The 17,952-nt window shown below is 36.7% G+C and overlaps 2 protein-coding genes across 4 annotated transcripts; one reads left to right on the top strand and one right to left on the bottom strand.

The window, feature by feature from the left end:
- Positions 1-5,534: 5,534 nt before the first annotated feature.
- Positions 5,535-11,504, top strand: LOC103946358 (MACPF domain-containing protein At4g24290). 3 transcript variants are annotated; one of them, XM_009357039.3, is made up of 8 exons: positions 5,535-5,896; positions 6,090-6,393; positions 6,949-7,187; positions 7,930-8,149; positions 8,824-8,892; positions 9,019-9,205; positions 9,802-9,968; positions 10,341-11,504. In XM_009357039.3, the coding sequence occupies exons 2-8, from the start codon at positions 6,133-6,135 to the stop codon at positions 11,025-11,027; spliced, it is 1,830 nt and encodes a 609-aa protein (XP_009355314.1). In that variant the 5' UTR covers positions 5,535-5,896; positions 6,090-6,132; the 3' UTR covers positions 11,028-11,504. The 3 variants fall into 3 exon arrangements, with proteins under 3 accessions (XP_009355314.1, XP_048437648.1, XP_048437649.1); XM_048581691.1 differs by having other exon boundaries at positions 6,066-6,393; XM_048581692.1 differs by having other exon boundaries at positions 5,536-5,896; positions 7,930-8,131.
- An 882-nt stretch (positions 11,505-12,386) lies between these two features.
- On the bottom strand, positions 12,387-13,078 carry LOC103946357. The gene is made up of 2 exons (XM_009357034.3): positions 12,770-13,078; positions 12,387-12,666 (listed from the first exon to the last, which is right to left on the bottom strand). The coding sequence occupies exons 1-2, from the start codon at positions 13,076-13,078 to the stop codon at positions 12,514-12,516; spliced, it is 462 nt and encodes a 153-aa protein (XP_009355309.1). The 3' UTR covers positions 12,387-12,513.
- Positions 13,079-17,952: the final 4,874 nt, after the last annotated feature.

Below are 17,952 nucleotides of genomic sequence, written 5' to 3'. Positions count from 1 at the left end.
CTTGCCTCCCTTGTGCTTTTTCTTGATAGATCTTGTTGCTTGATGATCTTCATCTTCATCTTCCTCATCACCATCAATGGAAGATGTCATGAAAGTTGTAGTTGCAGACTGGTCATGGATCCTGCAATACCTCTCTGACACAGAAGAAGATCTTTTCATGGATGAGATTGCTCCTTTCACTGCTGATTGAAACCCTAACCCTAAACCACCAGATGAAGCAGCAGCAGAAGAAGAAGAGACTGAGCTATTCCTCTTCAGCACCACGTGAGTGCCGAACCTCTCTCCACCATTGCCTTTGATCTGACCATCTTCCTCAGAAGAATCATGGGTCGTGTTGTTTTTCTTCTCCTGCTGCAGATCGAGATTGGTTTTTTCTTGGACTTTTGAGGAGGTGGGGTTTTCTGGGGTAGATATCTGCGTTTCGTCAAATGATTGGAGATCAGAAAAGTCTATGGATCTTGAGTTTTGGGAGCGACGACTACTACTAGTACCCATGATTTTGATCTTGGAATATCCACCCATTTTTGTGTGTTTGAAAGTGGAGCTAGTGAGAAGTGGAGGAAGATGGTAATTTGCAGTAGGTATATATAAAGACAAAGGAGCGGATGCATGAAAGGTACAAAGGATGGGGTGTAGAAGGTGAGAAGAAAGTGGTGGAGGGAGACAAGTAGTGGATGAGAGGCCATGTAAGTTGAAAATTTAGACAGGTCGGTAGATTTTTGACCAGTTGGAATTTTGGAGTGCAGTGCAGAATGCAGATAAAAAAGTGAAACGTACATTTCAGATTTGGAAACATATGCAGGTAGGGTATGACTGTAGAAAAATGGTTCAATTTTATATTTTTCTTTTTTGAGAAGTTGGTGAGATGATCAGATCTCACCCTTTCTTTTTAGAACTTGTTTTCTTTATATTTTTTAGAGAACTTTAAAGAAAAGCTTTTGATATTATTCATTTTAACGAAAAATCATATTTTTACACTAAAAAGTCAATCATGGTACTATTTATTTTGTCATTACTGTTAAAACTCAAAATTTTCAAGTTTTTTTTATTAAATTTTTTTTTTCAACCTCATTGACCTTTTGCTTGGTGGATTTGCCAACACACAAACCATTAAACCAATCCATGTTAAATTTAGGAGTAATGTTATTCATACCATATTTTTGTACCACATTTTCGTACTACCTTAGGTGGCATTTGATGTGGACAGCCACATCATTTGAATTAATTAGATTTTTAAATTTAGTTCATTATTTAATAAACTAATAATTAAGAAAAACTAGTTAATTAAATGATGATTGTAGTATACGATGAGTCTTTCTCCTTCCTTTCCTTAGGTTTTGCAAATTTTTCAAATGATGTGACTGTCCACATCAGAGCAACTCTAGCAGGAGCAATTGCTCGATGGACAGGCTTCAGCACAGGGCTTGGTTGCCCGAGGAAGGAAGTCCAGCGTTGGCTGGCGAGGGAGCCCGAGCGCTAGGCCCATGGATTCGTGCCGGCCCGAGCGCCTAAGGTGAGTTTAACATCAGCTGACGTCAGACGCTTGTTTTAATTTTTTTCCTGTCAGGAGACCACACAGCCCTCCCATTCCGGCGAACTCCAAACCACCGTCACAACCTCACCATCTTTGTGAGTTTCATGAAACCAAGAAATGGGGGGAAAATCCCTAAGCTCCCTCAATCTCTCCATTCTGTTCGCCCATAACCCTCATTGTCTCTTTATATCTCTGCAAACACAGAGACACTGACAACCACCATCTTGCCGTCCTAACAAGCTTCACGCCACAAACTACCACCTAGACACTCTCTGAAACTCTCTTCTCTGCACTCTCTCTGTAACCCTCATCTCTGTGGTGCACAAATTGCCAAGCTGAGAGAGCTTCGGCGAAACATCATTTTTCTGAGCAAGGTAGGGCCTCGAAAATGTCATAGGATTTTACTTTTGTGACTTGATTTCATTCCAAAACATGCATGTGAAATTTGGGTGTCCTTTGGTATAGTTTCAACGCGAGAGAATTTATTCCCAGAAAAAAAAAATACTATTATTTTATTGCCTATTGCCAGGGCTATTGAAGTGTAACGGTGGAGATACAAAAGGAGGTTACTGTTCATTAAGGGTAATTACTGTTCACTGGGTGGATAGTATAGTGTATTGCCTGGGGGAAGGGTTCCCACGCTGAAATTGCTCTCAGATGTCACCTAATGTGGTATAAAAATGTGATATAAAAACATAGTATGAATAACATTACTATAAATTTAGCTCCTGATGTTAACTAGTAATATATATATATATATATATATATATATATATATATATATATATATGCACACTATTATTTATGAAAACTATTACGTTTATTTGTCACATTATTATATATATATATATATATGCACACTATTATTTATGAAAACTATTACATTTATTTGCCACATTATTTATTGTGCACATTTTTAAGGGACTTGATAACCGGGGCCGGCCGTGGGAAGTGCAGGTGGTGCACCCTCTCAGGGCCAATTTTCGAAGGGCCGTGATCTTTGAACAAGTATATACAAAAAATGTGTGTATATATAATTTTGTAAATCGAGGGCCTGTTTGATATTTTATTTGAAAATTTTTATCATTTCTTAAAATATTTCTTAAAAATAATTTTCTTTAAAACTTAAAAATTTGATTGATTTGCGATTTAAAATTTTTAAATCCTACAACTTAAACTAGACTAATATATTTAAAAAGAGGGAGTCGCATGATTGGGAGAAAGATGAGAGAGGAGGAAAGAAAATAAGAGATGATTGAAGAAAAGAGAAAGAAAAGAGAGGTTTGGATGAGATAGAGAGGAATATTAGGGAGAGAAAGAACCTAGAGAATGAAAAAAGCGAATTGGATGAGAGACGAAAAAAGTTAAAAAAAGAGGAGAGAGATAGATTTAGAATGAGAGAGGAGGAGGGAGAAAAAAGAAATGAGTGAGTTTAAGTTTAAAAACTCTAAAACTCATTTTTTTATGTTTTTAGATAACATACTATATTTTTGAGTTTATCTTGAGTTCAGTTTTTTAAAATAGTCCTACTAAACAAGTTTTTAAGACCTAAAACTTGAAAATTGTTTTTGAGTTTAAAATGTTGGATTCAAGTAGAGTTCCAAACAGACCTTCATATACTTTATGGTTCGGCAATGGTATTTTTCTTGGCAACTTTCCCATGTCGTGTTGGATTCGAACCCGCCATGGCTCCCAAAATCTCAGACCGCCCTGTTGATAAACTAAGGCGTTGCTTATGCCATAGGTAAAGAAATTTCTTATGCTAATCTTGAGAACAAGCAGTTATACTGTAGCATGTGGACTATAAGAATTATATGGACTTCACCCTCTATATGTTCTTTAACAATCACTTTGCTGGGTTGGAAGTCTATTTGAGCTGGTGGTGCTTTTATTATAGGGAAATGATAAAAACGCACACATTTTAGCTTTTTACATACTCATTTCTAATCTTGGTCGTTGTTTTTGTTTGATTTATTCAATCTGGCTAGAAATAAAGAAGAGTTTGTGAAAAACTAAAAATGATAGTGTATAAATTATCTTTGTTATTATAAGATATCACTTGGGCAACCCAATCTACGTATTAGTGCAAGAAAGTTGAACAATTACCAATTTTATTGCTTTAGGAGCAACTCTAGCGTGAGGAAGGCTCCCTAGGGCAACTTCCTATTCAATCCCCTTCAATGAATAGTAATTGCCTTTAATGAACAATAATTGTCTTTTGCATTTTCATCTCTAAATTGAATAGTCATGGCAATAGGCAATAAAATATTAGTATTTTTTATTTTATAAAAAATAAAAAATAATTTTATTTGTAATTTCAGATATAATTTTTAATCGGTCTTGTTATACCGCGTGTCATTAAATAAGAAATTAAAATCCAAAGTATTTGAGAAAATGTAAAATTGTGGTGTAAGTTGGAAGATAAGGATAACATATTTATAGAAAAATTAAATCAATTTAAAAAAAATTAAAAATTTTCTGATTTTTTATTAAATTTTTACATTTGTTTACATTTAAAAAAAAAAAAATTTTTTTACTAATTTTTTATATTTTTTTATAAATTTTAAGACGTGGAAGCATCACACAACCTGAGGCTCTCGGGCCACCAATTCAAGCCGGGCCTCTCACTCAAGCCCCCCCCCCCAAAGTCCACACGCCCGCATGGGCTGGAGCTTGCAGCTCTAGCTATTCGGTTGAAAAAATGGTAGGTCCATCGGATTACTCCTCCCGCTAGAGTTGCTCTAAGAGATGCGCCCTAAGGTGGCTTAAAATAATAATTATAGAGATTAAGGGTGACTCTAACCTAGTAACTGATGCTACATTCGGCTTCTATAAAAGCCATTGGAGTAGCATGAGCATGTTTTCTTTTTGGTACTTTAGTGCTCCCAAATAGGTTATACAAAGCTTTTGGGTGGGGCTAATAAGCAGGTGTCAACTGTATAAAATGAAGGTTGACCGTATTAATTAAGCGAGTGACTATTGAGTACATAAGTGTACCAAACAACTGTCATAATTCTTCTAATTTTTGCCAACTTACCCGCTAAATTTAACAAAAATGATCAATTGTAACTTACACTTTTTTATTACAAGCTTCATCTTAGGAGCCAATATTGCACCAAACTATTAACTTCCTCCTACATGTCATGAGCTTCGTCATCTCGACCTTAGTAGAAGTAGAACCCCGTAAATTCAGTCGGTTTCTTATCATCAACCATTAATCAAACACGAGCAAGAATAACAAAAAAGAAATATATAGCGGGCAAATTCATGACAAGTTAAAATTTCTTACCACAAGTAGTTTACCATGCGTGGTAAGAAATTCACGGCCATGAATTTTTTTTTAATAACTTTTGTAAATGTTTTTGAGATTCTAATAACATCAATCTGGTGATCGATCTATAAGGCCGACTACTCTTACCACGCATGGTAAACTAGTGAGAGTGTCCATATCAGTTGTCACACTTCATAAACTATGCTAGCAACTAAGGGCCTTGGTCCCAAAAAAAAAAAAAAAAAAAAAAGATCATCATTATGGCACACAAAAAGAATGTAACTTTCTCAAACATCAATATTCACTAATGAAATACATACATTGTATGGCATACCAAAACAATGTACCTTCTCAAACATCAATTTTAGAGTATGATTCTCTCTTCTTCAATTCTCATACACGAAAACTACATACATTGTATGGCATACCAAAAAAATTCATCAATTGGATGACTAGACATTCAAAAAAATAAAATTATAAATTGATATAATTTTAAAATTTTAGGGCACGATATGAAAAAGCTAAAACTTCATAACTCACAAGTGGTCATTTATCACAGTAATAGAAAAATGTTAAGCACTTGCATAACGACATGTGTTCAAATTCCGCCAATAACTAATCTAACAAAATATATCGTTCGACAAAAAAAAAAAAATTTCATAACTCATTTTAAAAATATTGTGTAAAGCGTAATTAATGCTAAAAATAAACGAAAATTTGGGGAGCTTGATCCTTCCCCGTACCTTCATTTTCTCTGGTTCTTCACTTGTCATTGACGACGACCGACCGAGACGACCAGTCAATAAATCTTTCAAATTCCGTCAAACCCCACAACTCTCACTTTTACTCTCTCTCTCTCTCTCTCTCTCTCTCTCTCTCTCTCTCCCCGTGCTTTTCACTCATTCAGTTGACACTTCTCTCACTCTGTGACTAGGGTTTCTCTCTTTCGAAAACCCAGTCAGTCCACTCCTCGACCCAAGTTTTTGTACAATCGAAGCCCAATCTCGCACTGGCATTGCGCAATTCGCAGGAATTCCGACTGCAACGACGGCGTTTCGGCTCGATTCCCTCTCTGTTTCTGCTCCAAAAATGTATTGAATCCTCGTCGACTTTTGCAAATTGTGTCAATTTTTTGTTAGTTCTTGAGCTTCGATCTGGTTTCTCTGTAAAAAAAAAATTCCATTTTTTCTTTACTTTCAGCTGAATTTATGGTCCCTGCAGATAGATCATTTCTAAATTAGAATTTTTGTTTACGTATAGACTCGAATTTTGTATGTAATGCAGACATTTGATCTTGATTTGGTGAATGAGTGCGATGCGCTGAGCAATGGCGCTTAAGGCTCCAGCTAGGGAAGCTGCTGAAATTGCAATTGCATCGATTGGGCGTGGATACGATATATCCATTGATTTACGGCTCAAGTACTGTAAAGGGGAGTCTCACACTGCTCGATTGATTGAAATCGATGACGGTGGAGGTCGCGAGGTTGTTCTTCCGGGCAGGATTACCATCCCAAATGTTCCCAAATCGATTAAATGCGATAAAGGAGAGCGCACACGATTTAGGTCCGATGTTATCTCTTTCCAACAGGTATCTTCAGTTTTTCTTAATCGCAATTCTAATGGATGTTTTTCGTATTGATTGAATTTTGGTATGCATGTCGTTTCTTGAAGTTTTGTAATCTAAACTCTAATGTTCAAATGCGCCGCTATCACGGCTTGGCTTGTTTTAAAACATTCGTGTAGTTGGATGCAATCTAGAGTAGTAATGGAGGACATTTAAGAGTCACATTGGGATCGGAAGACATCAAGCGAAAAATGTTATTCGTATAATGTTTAATGATTACCTGATCATTACAGTAATATAACTAGTTCGAAAATGAACACTACAATGATATAGTTCAATGTGTGTTTACCACTCCTCCCACCCCCGAGAAAATAAAAGATGAAAACAAAAATGTCGTAGTGCAAAATCAAGGCTTCATATTGTTCGGTTATGGGGATTGGGTGGCGGTGAGGCCAGATTTTCAGTAAAATATATGTTCTTTTGGTATAATCTTATTTTGTAACTGTGATTTTACTTTAAGCATTTGGAGCGGTAGTAGAGAGAAATTAAATTTTCTATAATTTTTTTTCTCTCTTGCAGATGTCAGAGCAGTTCAACCAGGAAATATCTTTGACTGGAAAAATACCCTCGGGTCTCTTCAATTCTATGTTTGAATTCTCAGGTTGTTGGCAGAAAGATGCAGCCAACACTAAGACCCTTGCTTTTGATGGGGTGTCCATCACTCTCTATTCTGTTGCACTAGAAAAATCTCAGATGGTACTGCGCGAGAATGTTAAAAAAGCAGTCCCATCATCGTGGGACCCTGCTGCATTAGCCAGGTGAGAGGTTTTTGGAGTTTTTAGTCAAATTATAACATTAGCGTTGATCTACATGCTAAGCTTGGTCTTTGAAGTTTCATATAAAGTCTATTAACTTCTGATAGGAAGCTTGTTTTTGTAATGTACTTCATATGCTAGTTGTTTGTCTATGCCATGCACCTATGTTTCTTGTATTGTGGAAGTTACAAAATGGGGGAAAAAGAAGAAAAGAAATGAGTAAGAACCATGGTTCACAAAGCTTGTCCATTATGTTTTTTTACCTTTTTAAATCTGTAGCAAGTGAGTTTTCTATATTTTTGTGAAGTTTTTGTTGATCTGTCCCTTGGATGCATTCCCCACCCCCTCACGGGCATTATTCCACCTTTTCAGGACACATTCTTCTCGTTCCGTCAACTAATCTTAGTCTTGAATCCTGTTGAAGAAGGGAATTGATTGTTGCATACTTCTTTCAAATGCTGTTGCCATAATTAATTGCCTTAAATTCAGTGGACCTCAAGTATGTTTCATGCTTATGTATATTCCTGCAAATTCTGCAATACTTGGATGTCATGGTTCTCTAGCGAAATAACTAATTTTCATGTTGATGCTTTTATTGGTCTATATGGCATTAGTAAAATGTTGTAATAGATGGGACTGAGTCTTCTGCAAGGCATGTTATGATAAATATGTGCGTGTGTGTGTGTATCCATGTCTACTGTATTAAAATTTTGAAAACTGGAACATGTTCTCATGTTCATTCTAGGTTTATAGAGACCTTTGGAACGCATATTGTTGTTGGTGTGAAGATGGGAGGGAAAGATGTTATATATATGAAGCAGCAGCATTCTTCAACTCTTCAACCGGCTGATATACAGAAAAAGCTAAAGGATATGGCAGATAAAAGGTTTTTAGACGCCAATGGACAGTCTGGTATGCCTTCGGAACAAGGTTACAAGAATGGCAAGGTTCGTAACATGTCTATGGTATGTCATTTAATAGTTTTAGTTCTTAATTCTTAAAAATGACCTGTTTCTTAAAAAAGAAAAATGGATTAAAAGGTCTTTGAATGTCAAAAGTTAACATCCTTTCCTCTTGAGTAATTTTGAACCTTGCTATAGTTTCTAGTAAGTATATGGTGGCTGGAGACCAAAGGATGTATCCTTTCCTAGATGTGCCAAAATTCGTGAGTTGATCATAATGATTTGAAAAGAAAAGCTTAAGATGAATCCATAATAGATTATGACGTGCAAACTTTTTTATTTTCTTAAAGTTATCATTTGGTGTGAAGGATGATAATCATGGAAGTTTCATAGTTGTTAGGGAGTATGACCAACCAATGATTGAATGTTGTTATAGGGAACCATTAGTATGACCAGCATAGGTGTCGAACTAGTTTGGCAGGACTTTGTGAGGTTGGACTTTGAATTGCTTATATAATTCTTTTCTTCAACAAGGGATTGGCTTTATACGTAGTCCATTCCTTGTAATTTAACCCTGGACAATTTCTTATTATTACTGATAATACAAGAATTAAGTTAAAACATTGTTTTAAGTCTGCTTTTCTCTATTTCTACTGTATTATAAATTCTACATGCATAAGTTACTTATCCTTTTTTCCCGTTCAAAAAAGTTCCTTATCCAATCATTTGTTTTTCAGTTTGAAATCAGGGAGCAGCGGTTGCGGTTTGCAGATACTAGTCCATCAAGTACTTATTCACACAAGGAGGTGCGTATAATTGCTAAACCTTGTTGATTGTCTTACTGAATTCGTTGGTTATCAGATATATAGATCAAAAAATAAATCGCTACTTTTTCAATTCTGTTTTTTGTTTCTAAGTTACTTTAATTGCAGGACATTGTAAGCATTTGCAAGAGGAGAGGTGGAAATGATACGAGAAATCTATTGCATAATGAATGGTTACAAACTGTTCAGTTGGAGCCTGATGTGATCACAATGTCATTTATACCAATTACCACTCTGTTGAATGGAGTCCCTGGGAGTGGATTCTTGAGCCATGCCATAAACCTTTATTTACGATGTAAGCAAAAGATTTTCCTGTTTGCCTCACTTTTGCATTTTATTTTCTATTTGCTGCTTTTAAATTCTTGATTCTCATAAGTGCACGTCATATCTTTAGATATTACCATTAGGCTCCTATGTTGAACAATAGTAAGTGCCTTATTGAAATTTCAACCAAATAGTTTGGTTTGTTAGGTTGCCAAATTGTCAATCTGGATCATTGATCAAGTGGAATCTTGTTTGGATGCACGGTCTGATTTCACAGTTTGGCAGCGTGTGTTTGTGAGCACCTGCCTTTGAAAGCTGCTTATTTGTATTTACTTTAGTTGCTTCGGGAGCTGCTTATTCTTCACCATATTTTCTTCTCTTATAGGAGAAGAAAATATCAACTATGACAACACGAATTTTTCTTAAACATATATATAGGGGTGTGATATCCACACATCCCTTTTTACTTCTCCCACACCTTTTTGGTTTTCGGCCGTCGGATCGGATGAATTGAAGAAGATCAACGGACAGAAATTAACAAGGGGTGTGTGGATAGCACACCCCTATATATATTAACATGGCAGGAGTTAACATGTGGAAATTTTAATTCTGCTCCTATTCTTACAGATAAACCACCAATTGAAGAACTCCATCAGTTTTTGGAGTTTCAGCTGCCGAGGCAATGGGCACCAGTTTTTAGCGACCTTCCCCTTGGTCCACAGCGGAAGCAACAAAGCAATGTATCTCTACAGTTTAGTTTAATGGGGCCCAAACTTTACGTGAACACCAGTCTGGTAAAGTGTCTCCTTTAACTTTTATTTAGCAGAAGTAAAATTTTGTTGCATGAGTGTTTTAATTGTAAATGTTCTATGTTTATGCCTTTTTTTTTTTTTTTCTTGATTTTTTATCATATGGAACTTTGAACCAAATGAGACATTCATCCATTAACATGGGAAAAATTAACATGCTGTATGGATGGCATCTGTTTGAATGGTCATTTACTGCTTTCCTATTCATTCTCTTATGATGCGCCAATAATTCCATTGCATTAACTAAACCGCTTGATTATTGAGCAGAAAAAAGAGGAGGAATTCCATGAGTACTTGTCGTGCTTAAAAATAGTTTCCTTACCCGCAGAAATCTTATTTGTTAAATGCTGATATCAGGTTGATGTGGGAAAGAGGCCAGTGACTGGCCTGCGACTGTATCTAGAGGGCAAAAGAAGCAACCGTTTGGCCATTCACTTGCAACACCTCTCCTCTCTTCCAAAAATCTTCCAACTCGAAGATGATCCAAATGGAAATTTTCGTCGTGATCCCTATGATCGTAAATACTATGAGAAAGTCCAGTGGAAGAACTTCTCCCATGTCTGCACTGCCCCTGTGGAGTCTGATGAGGATCATTCAATACTAACTGGAGCCCAGTTACAGGTTGAGAATTATGGAATAAAAAATATTCTCTTCTTGAGACTCCGGTTCTCCACTGTTTTCGGCGCGACAATTGTAAAGCGTCCTGAGTGGGATGGATCACCAGGTTTGGCACATAAGTCCGGACTCATATCAACACTAATCAGCCATCATTTTACAACAGTTCAGAAGCCACCTCCACGGCCAGCAGATGTGAACATAAACTCTGCCATTTACCCTGGAGGTCCTCCGGTTCCTATCCAAGCCTCAAAGCTTCGGAAATTCGTTGACACAACAGAGATGGTAAGAGGGCCACAGGAGACTCCAGGTTATTGGGTTGTCTCTGGGGCAAGGCTGGTGGTTGAGAAGGGCAGGATATCACTCCGTGTGAAATATTCTTTATTGACTGTAATTTTACCTGATGAAGAAGAGTTGGAGGGACAGTAGCGGATTCCGCTGCTTGTCAAAGAAAATTGGTAAAAAAAAAAAGGTTGAGATGGTATAGATGCTTGGTGCTGGGAGGAAGAACGGAGGAGATGCGAGGATACAGGCGGCGGCATCCGGTACTGGAGAGTTGCCGAGGCTGTTGTATATTTCATTTCTCACCTCTCATGTCATTTGTTTTTGCAATGTGGATTTTTCTGACCTTGACAAGTTTACAACAGGGCAGGGTTCTGCCATTTGGAAATTGTATGGTGTAAAATTTTGGACCGGGTGAGCGAAGCGTTGGCTTTCGGTTGTGACCAGGCGTGCCGGGCATGGCGGCCAGATTTGGATGAATTTACCGGAACAGAAAAAGGAGGCGGTATCATCGTCTTCCTTGTAAACAAATAGGGAAGGGAATCCATTTTTTGCATTGCATTCCTTGAAAATAATTTGATGTCACAAATTAAGCTTCAAGACCGATCGATTTTACAAATTGCAGATCATAATTTGTCATAAGTTTATTCCTAAACTGAAGGTTGAAAAATCTGAAGAAACAAAAGAAGCACACAAAAGCATGTAAAGAGTTGGAATGAATCCACTTCTAATCTTTGTGTTCGGAGCACGTGGATCAAGAGATTCAGACTGTTCAAGAGAGAGAGAGACATAGATCCGAGCCGTTCAAGTTTTTGAGTTTTTGTGAAGTAGGCTAGTAAAATGGGTAACTAAGGAGTGTATGATTGAAATTGAGTGGTCTAAAACTCTTGGTCCCCGTGCTCCAAACACAGATCCAGAGTGGATCTTGGTCCCCCAAGAAGCACCAACTTTCAAATGGAGGACTTATATGACATAGGTACACTACTATGGTGATGTCTTGTGTCAATGAAGTAAAAACGTGTCCGTTTTTGTCCATTGTTATTATTTTATGAGTAAATTGTAGCAATGGTCTCTCAACTTTAATCAAATTGGATCAATGGTCCATCAACTAAAAATTTATTACCATTTGTTCCTCAACTCATAAAAATGTGTAGCTATGGTCATTTTCGTCAACTTCGTCAGAATTTTGTCAAAATGAGTTATGTTGGAAGGATCATTGCTACAATTGGGTTAAAGTTTGAGGGACTATTGCTCCAATTGAGTTAAAGATAAGGGACCATTTCTTCAGTTGGATTAAAGTTGAGGGACAAATGGTAATAGATTTTTAGTTGAGGGACCATTGCTCCAATTGAGTTAAAGTTAAGGGACCATTGCTACAATTTACTTTTATTTTATTGACACGGGATGTCACGTGGCAGTGGACTACATATATAATTTGTTCGCTTTCAGATAAGGAAAACAAAACACAAAGCATGAAATATTTGATTTTTGACAATTTAAAACCCCTAGTAGTCAATTGTTGATTATTATATGGTGAAGAAACATCATGATTTGGTAAAACTAATATACAAACACCCTCTCTCAGTACCGATAATTTAATGCCTCGGTGAAACTATCATCCTCTACAATCATCCTAAGGAGGAAGTACAAATTTATTATGTTCATGGGAAGGCCAATACACCCCTTCCCTGGAGCACGTCGGGAGAGGAGCCCGTTGCGCAATGTAGGTCGGACACTGCTCTCCCGGCATCACTACTGAGAAATCCGGCGCACACAACGTTGAAACCTGCAACATCGACGAACAAACTATGATCAGCGAGCTTAAACTAGTACATGTAATCGCTTTCTTTCAAGAGCAAATGCATACGAAGTAGAAACAAATTACTTACAGTTTGTCGATTAATTCTTCCATGCTTGTTGAAATGTGCAGACTCCAGAGAAGCACGAGGGAGAGCTTGAGGTGTGGAGAAGGGATTAGGACTTGGCCTAAACAAATGTTCAAAGATGGCCATGATAAGAAACATGGAAATCAAGATAGCCGTGGCTACAAAACCGTAAGAAATCGCGCTCATGGATGATGTCCCGTAGCTTTGCCATTGCACTTGTCGATCGATCCCTCCTGCTTGAGACGGGCTAGGGTCTGTACTTGTAGTGTATCCGTTCCATGGCTTCGGTCTTTCCGAACCAGTCTTGTTCATAGTCTCCGGTCACTAGGTTTTCGCTTTCCTCTCCGCTCTACAACGCTGATTTCGGGTATTTGGTATGGATATGCTCAAACTAATTAACGAGTGTAATCAAACGTATGCTTGTTGCAGCTAATTCAGATGCAGCTAATATTTCTTCTTGTGTAAGTTTGTCCTTGCACATACTTTTGAATGCTTGAAACCTCAAGCTGAAAAGGAACACATGAAAGTAACTTTTAACATTCTGATGTTGGTTGTAAGGATGTTTCAAAACCAATACACTGCTGAAATCAACATGAATAAACGAAAACCCGAAAAATGGAAAAGATTTTTTTATCGAACTACGCATAAGGCTTGGCGTGACTACAATAGTAGAAGTCTTACTCTCTAAATCCACACGAGGCGGAAAGAAAGAACCAAGACCCCGGGATTAGCCATCAACTACAAGTGGCTACTTCCTTCCCACTCAGACGATTAGAAAGGGCTAACTATCCAACAGAATGGCCTCCTCATCCCCTATCTCTAAATTTTATCAACAGCTTTATATCTGTCTGTCACTGACACTATTGAAATTCCAAAATCAATTTGAAGTGTTTGGCAAGAATCAGACTCAGTCCCAAAACTTTCTTGTTTTCTAATTTGAGCGATAGTTTACACTAAATTTATTTGAACTTATGAGTGGGGGATTCGGACTTGAATGCAGAGGGGGTAATTGCTCAAGCCAACTTAGGTACGCTCAAGTCTGCGGCTGGAAACCTAGTCCAAAAGTATAAGAAAAAAACAAAATAGAAAAACAGATTTTTGTGCTTGAAACCAAAAGAAGCAGCCTACTCCATTAAAATTGCGGCCGCACATCCTTGCGCTTATGTGGCTTCGCCACTGACCAAAAGAGTAAGATTTTCCGAACGCTATTAGGAACATAATTAGCACTGCAATGACATAAAAGCTTGATGTTTAACGACTAACCTGGTCTTAAAAGCAGTAATTCCATTAATTCTGCTCCATAGCTATGGCAGCAACCGTAAATCTTCGTCTCCGATTAGACAGCTTAACTAGCTGCCACAGAAGAACAAGTTACCCACACGCGCACGCGCACACACACACACACTTGTGATTGCATTATTTAGAAGAAAGCTGCTCTCACCCCACAGAAAATGTAAAGACAAAGTTATATGATAATCCGATTGGCAATGGCATTGTTAGCACAGCAAAGTTTTCTTTTCATGTTTTTGTTCATGATCTTTTGATGCCTAGCTTGATGGATACTATACCTTGTCCGAAGAAGCAAGCTTAAAGAAATCAAAAGGGTGGGCCTCCTTGTTTGTCCGTCTTGCCAAAAAACAAGACTGCCCTATTTGTATTTGGTGCTTTTTAAAAGTTATCTTTATCTAAGGGATAAGCTTCATTTTGGTACTAGCAGATTCGAGCGTAATCAAATTAGCTACATCACTACTACATTAAATTTAATTTCATCTTCTTCTAGTTTAAATTAGACTAGAATATTGCTCAAATAAAGAAAACAACAATACTTGGCTCCTTGTATGTAAATTAGACTAGTTTAAATTTCATTTTGGTACTAACGATGTGACATCATTCTACCGTATAAATGTTATAGCAAGGATTATTTATTATCTTTATCATCATCTAAAGATTTTATACTAAAAAAAATCATTCAATTTGAAGTTTGTTTAGCTATCCATATGTGTCTATGAGAACGTGAGGACAAAGTTCCAGATCGGTCAATGATCAAACTATGCAATGGCTTACAAGGAGTTGAGCTACTCTCCAATATTGCTAATTGGTTTTATGGTGGAACTCAAACTTGCTTCACTTGTGAAGCCCACTAGTCACGTGTGAAGCCCATTGGCCACAAATGATTCACGTCACACATAAGACTTATAAGGAGTTGGGTTACTCCTCATATTGTCAATTGGTTACAAGTAACATTCTCATAACCAAGCATCAATTTGTTTGATTCATATGGATGACTAAATAGTCTCTAAATCAAACGAATTTTCTAGAGGGAATGACGTTTATAGTACTGTGAAATGGCGCTACCTAGTCATTAAAGGAAATGAGAATCCTCTCCGGATTCTATTTGTGAGGATCCCGAGGATCTTTTAATTGTGTTCATTCATCACACATCGTGTGGTTAGAAATCATTTTAAATTTTTTATTTAAACTTGAAACACAAATAGTATTTGACGAAAACTGACTGCACGATTTACGATGAACAGACATAATTGAAGGATCTTTTGGATCCTCAAGAAGAGAATCCGAAGAAGATACTCATTTCATTAAAGGAAGAATGACATTTTAATGTAAGGAATCAAGCATTGTTTTAAACAAAAACTTCATCTAAGTCACAATTTGTAATTCTAAACCTACTTATTAACCCACATGACTCCATCTGCCCCTGGGTGGAAATTAACTAGATTTTCCCCAATAATCACCCACTAAATTAATCAAAGAGCACAAAAATAAAGACATAAAAAAAAAAAAAAGCTGCTAAAAATTATTAAAACTAACTAAAGGCTGCTGCAAGTGCAAAATATGTATTAAATTTATTTAAAACCCAAACAAATAACGGCCAGAGGTTATGAAAATACCAAAAAATAGAAATTTAAATGAAAAATTTATGGTGGGAAATCTAGAGAGAGAGAGAGAGACAGACAGACAGAGACAGAGAGAGAGAGAGAGTCAATCACAGCTGTGCCGTACCAGCAGCAGATGAGGAATGAATGATTCAAGACGAAATGGGTCACGTATAGGCTAATATCTTATTGAATAAGATGTCACGTTTTTACTTATGTGTCTAGAATTCAAAATTTTTTTCATTCTCTAAATTATTATAATAATTTCGAATCCTTTCTTTTATCTCAATAATAATTAAATTTAAAAAATGAAAAAAAAAAAGAAAGAAATGGGACAATAGGGGTAGTAGCATTGCAATTACCATGCATAAAAAAACAGTGCTAAAAAAAGGAGGAGGTGACATATAGATATATAGACCATATTAATTTGTTCCTCATATACATACATATTTTTTTAAATATAACCTTTTGAGACTTTTGTCATAATCACTAGAGCCAATACTAGAATTCTTTACAAAGAAAAACCCACGAAAACTCAGCGCAAAGTTGTAAAGTATGGATTGAGATCATCTCCACATCTCGCACTTGGGAATTTAGAGATTAGGCTAGGAGCGTTCAAGAGAGAATGTATGTGAGGTGGATTAGTAAAATGAGTTAATAAAAACTGCATGATTTAAGTTGAACGATCCAGATTGCTCAGTTCGCATACTCTAGAGTGTGAGATTTGAATCTCAATTCTTAAAAACTTAAAAAGGATAGTAAACGATTGTATTGGCTCACTCATGTAATTAATCATGAGCAAATGTCGAGCCTAGTATCGTGGTATTATAAATAAGAGTATCATTATGTTCTGTTGTATGATGAAGTTTAATCCAAAATTTAAATTATGAATATACATTAATAAGATAACAAAAAAATAAATAAATAAACAAAAAAGGGGATTTTCGCCTGCAATTTTCTCATTTCTGCACACTTCCTTTATGAGCAAGCCAATTGAGGAAAGGGATTCTTTTCGGATCTCTTCCATCAAATTCACCCAATCAATGAATCTGGACTTTTGAAATTTAATTCAACGGTTAAAAACAGGAGGTTCCTTTAAAAATTATAATAATTTTAACCGTTGAATCAGATTTTAAGAATCCGAATTTATTAATTAGATGGATTTGATGGAAGGGATCCAATCAGGATCCCTTTCCGCCAATTGAACCAAAAAAAGGGGAAAATTTAGGCAACGAATCACGCAAGAATTATATTAAAATAAAATGGTGAGAAAAATAGGAAGAGTGGGGTTGCCTTGGCATTGAGTGCAACCCTTTTGTCAACAAGGCCATCACCATGTCTGGGACTGATGTGAAAGCCTATCAGGACTAAATATACTCTTTCATTTTCTTAATATCTTTACACTTTTTTTATCCTAAAACAAGCAAATGTTGCACCACACCAACATAAATTATGCCAATAACTTTACTAGTGTTGTCAAACAAAGAATTTGGACCGTAATTCGACATCTTATATTTCTCGTTACTTTAAATAGAGTACATTTTCACTTTATTTAAAGCATGCTCTCACGTAAAAACATTACATAATGGATCGCATGTGAAATTGATTCTATACCTGTCGTTAAGTGCGTAAGTAACGTAAGGCAAGGTAAATTCTCAATTCGAGTCAGTGACCTACTCGTTATCACTCCATTGTTGTCTTTCAATTTGCATATTGTGGAGCCAAAAGTAATCACAAGACGACACGTGGATTTTTTGGTAAAAGAGGACAAAAATACCCTTTAGGCATACTGAGATTCCTACGCGTGAGCAACGGGCAATCATCACTCAACCAAGTTAAAAGTGCCCAAAATAAGTAACAATTCAAAACCTATTTTATCCATCCTCATCCAATCTTCTCCACAAGGTAAACTTCCAAATCTTCCTTTTTCTATTATATTGATTAGCTAATCAATTAGGTAATTATTCCATAATTCTCAATTTAACACAAATCAAGAATCTAGCCCACAAAAGGTGGTAGGTGGCCGGTCCTCTCTCATCCAAGGAGGCCGGCCACTCTCCTATTTAAACCTCATCATTCTCCTCAAAATGGACTTCCAATTCTCTTGCTAAAATTCTCTAAAATTCTCAAACACTTTTTCTCTAAATTCTAACTTTGGCATCGGAGGTTCTTCGGCCAAAGCCCCCCTCCCCCCCAATTCGTCGTGGGCACATGAGGCTCTTGGCCTTGACCAAAGGTGTTAATTGTTTTGTAGGTGCAATCTTGTCCAAGATCAAGAGGAAGAAATTTGCATCC

This window comes from the organism of the source record quoted next, unplaced genomic scaffold (assembly GCF_019419815.1).
Source record: "Pyrus x bretschneideri cultivar Hongxiangsu unplaced genomic scaffold, Pyrus_bretschneideri_v1 Contig17, whole genome shotgun sequence".
Classification (NCBI taxonomy): Eukaryota; Viridiplantae; Streptophyta; class Magnoliopsida; order Rosales; family Rosaceae; genus Pyrus; species Pyrus x bretschneideri.
Note: the sequence above shows the minus strand (reverse complement) of the source record. Positions and strands in the feature narration are given on the sequence as shown.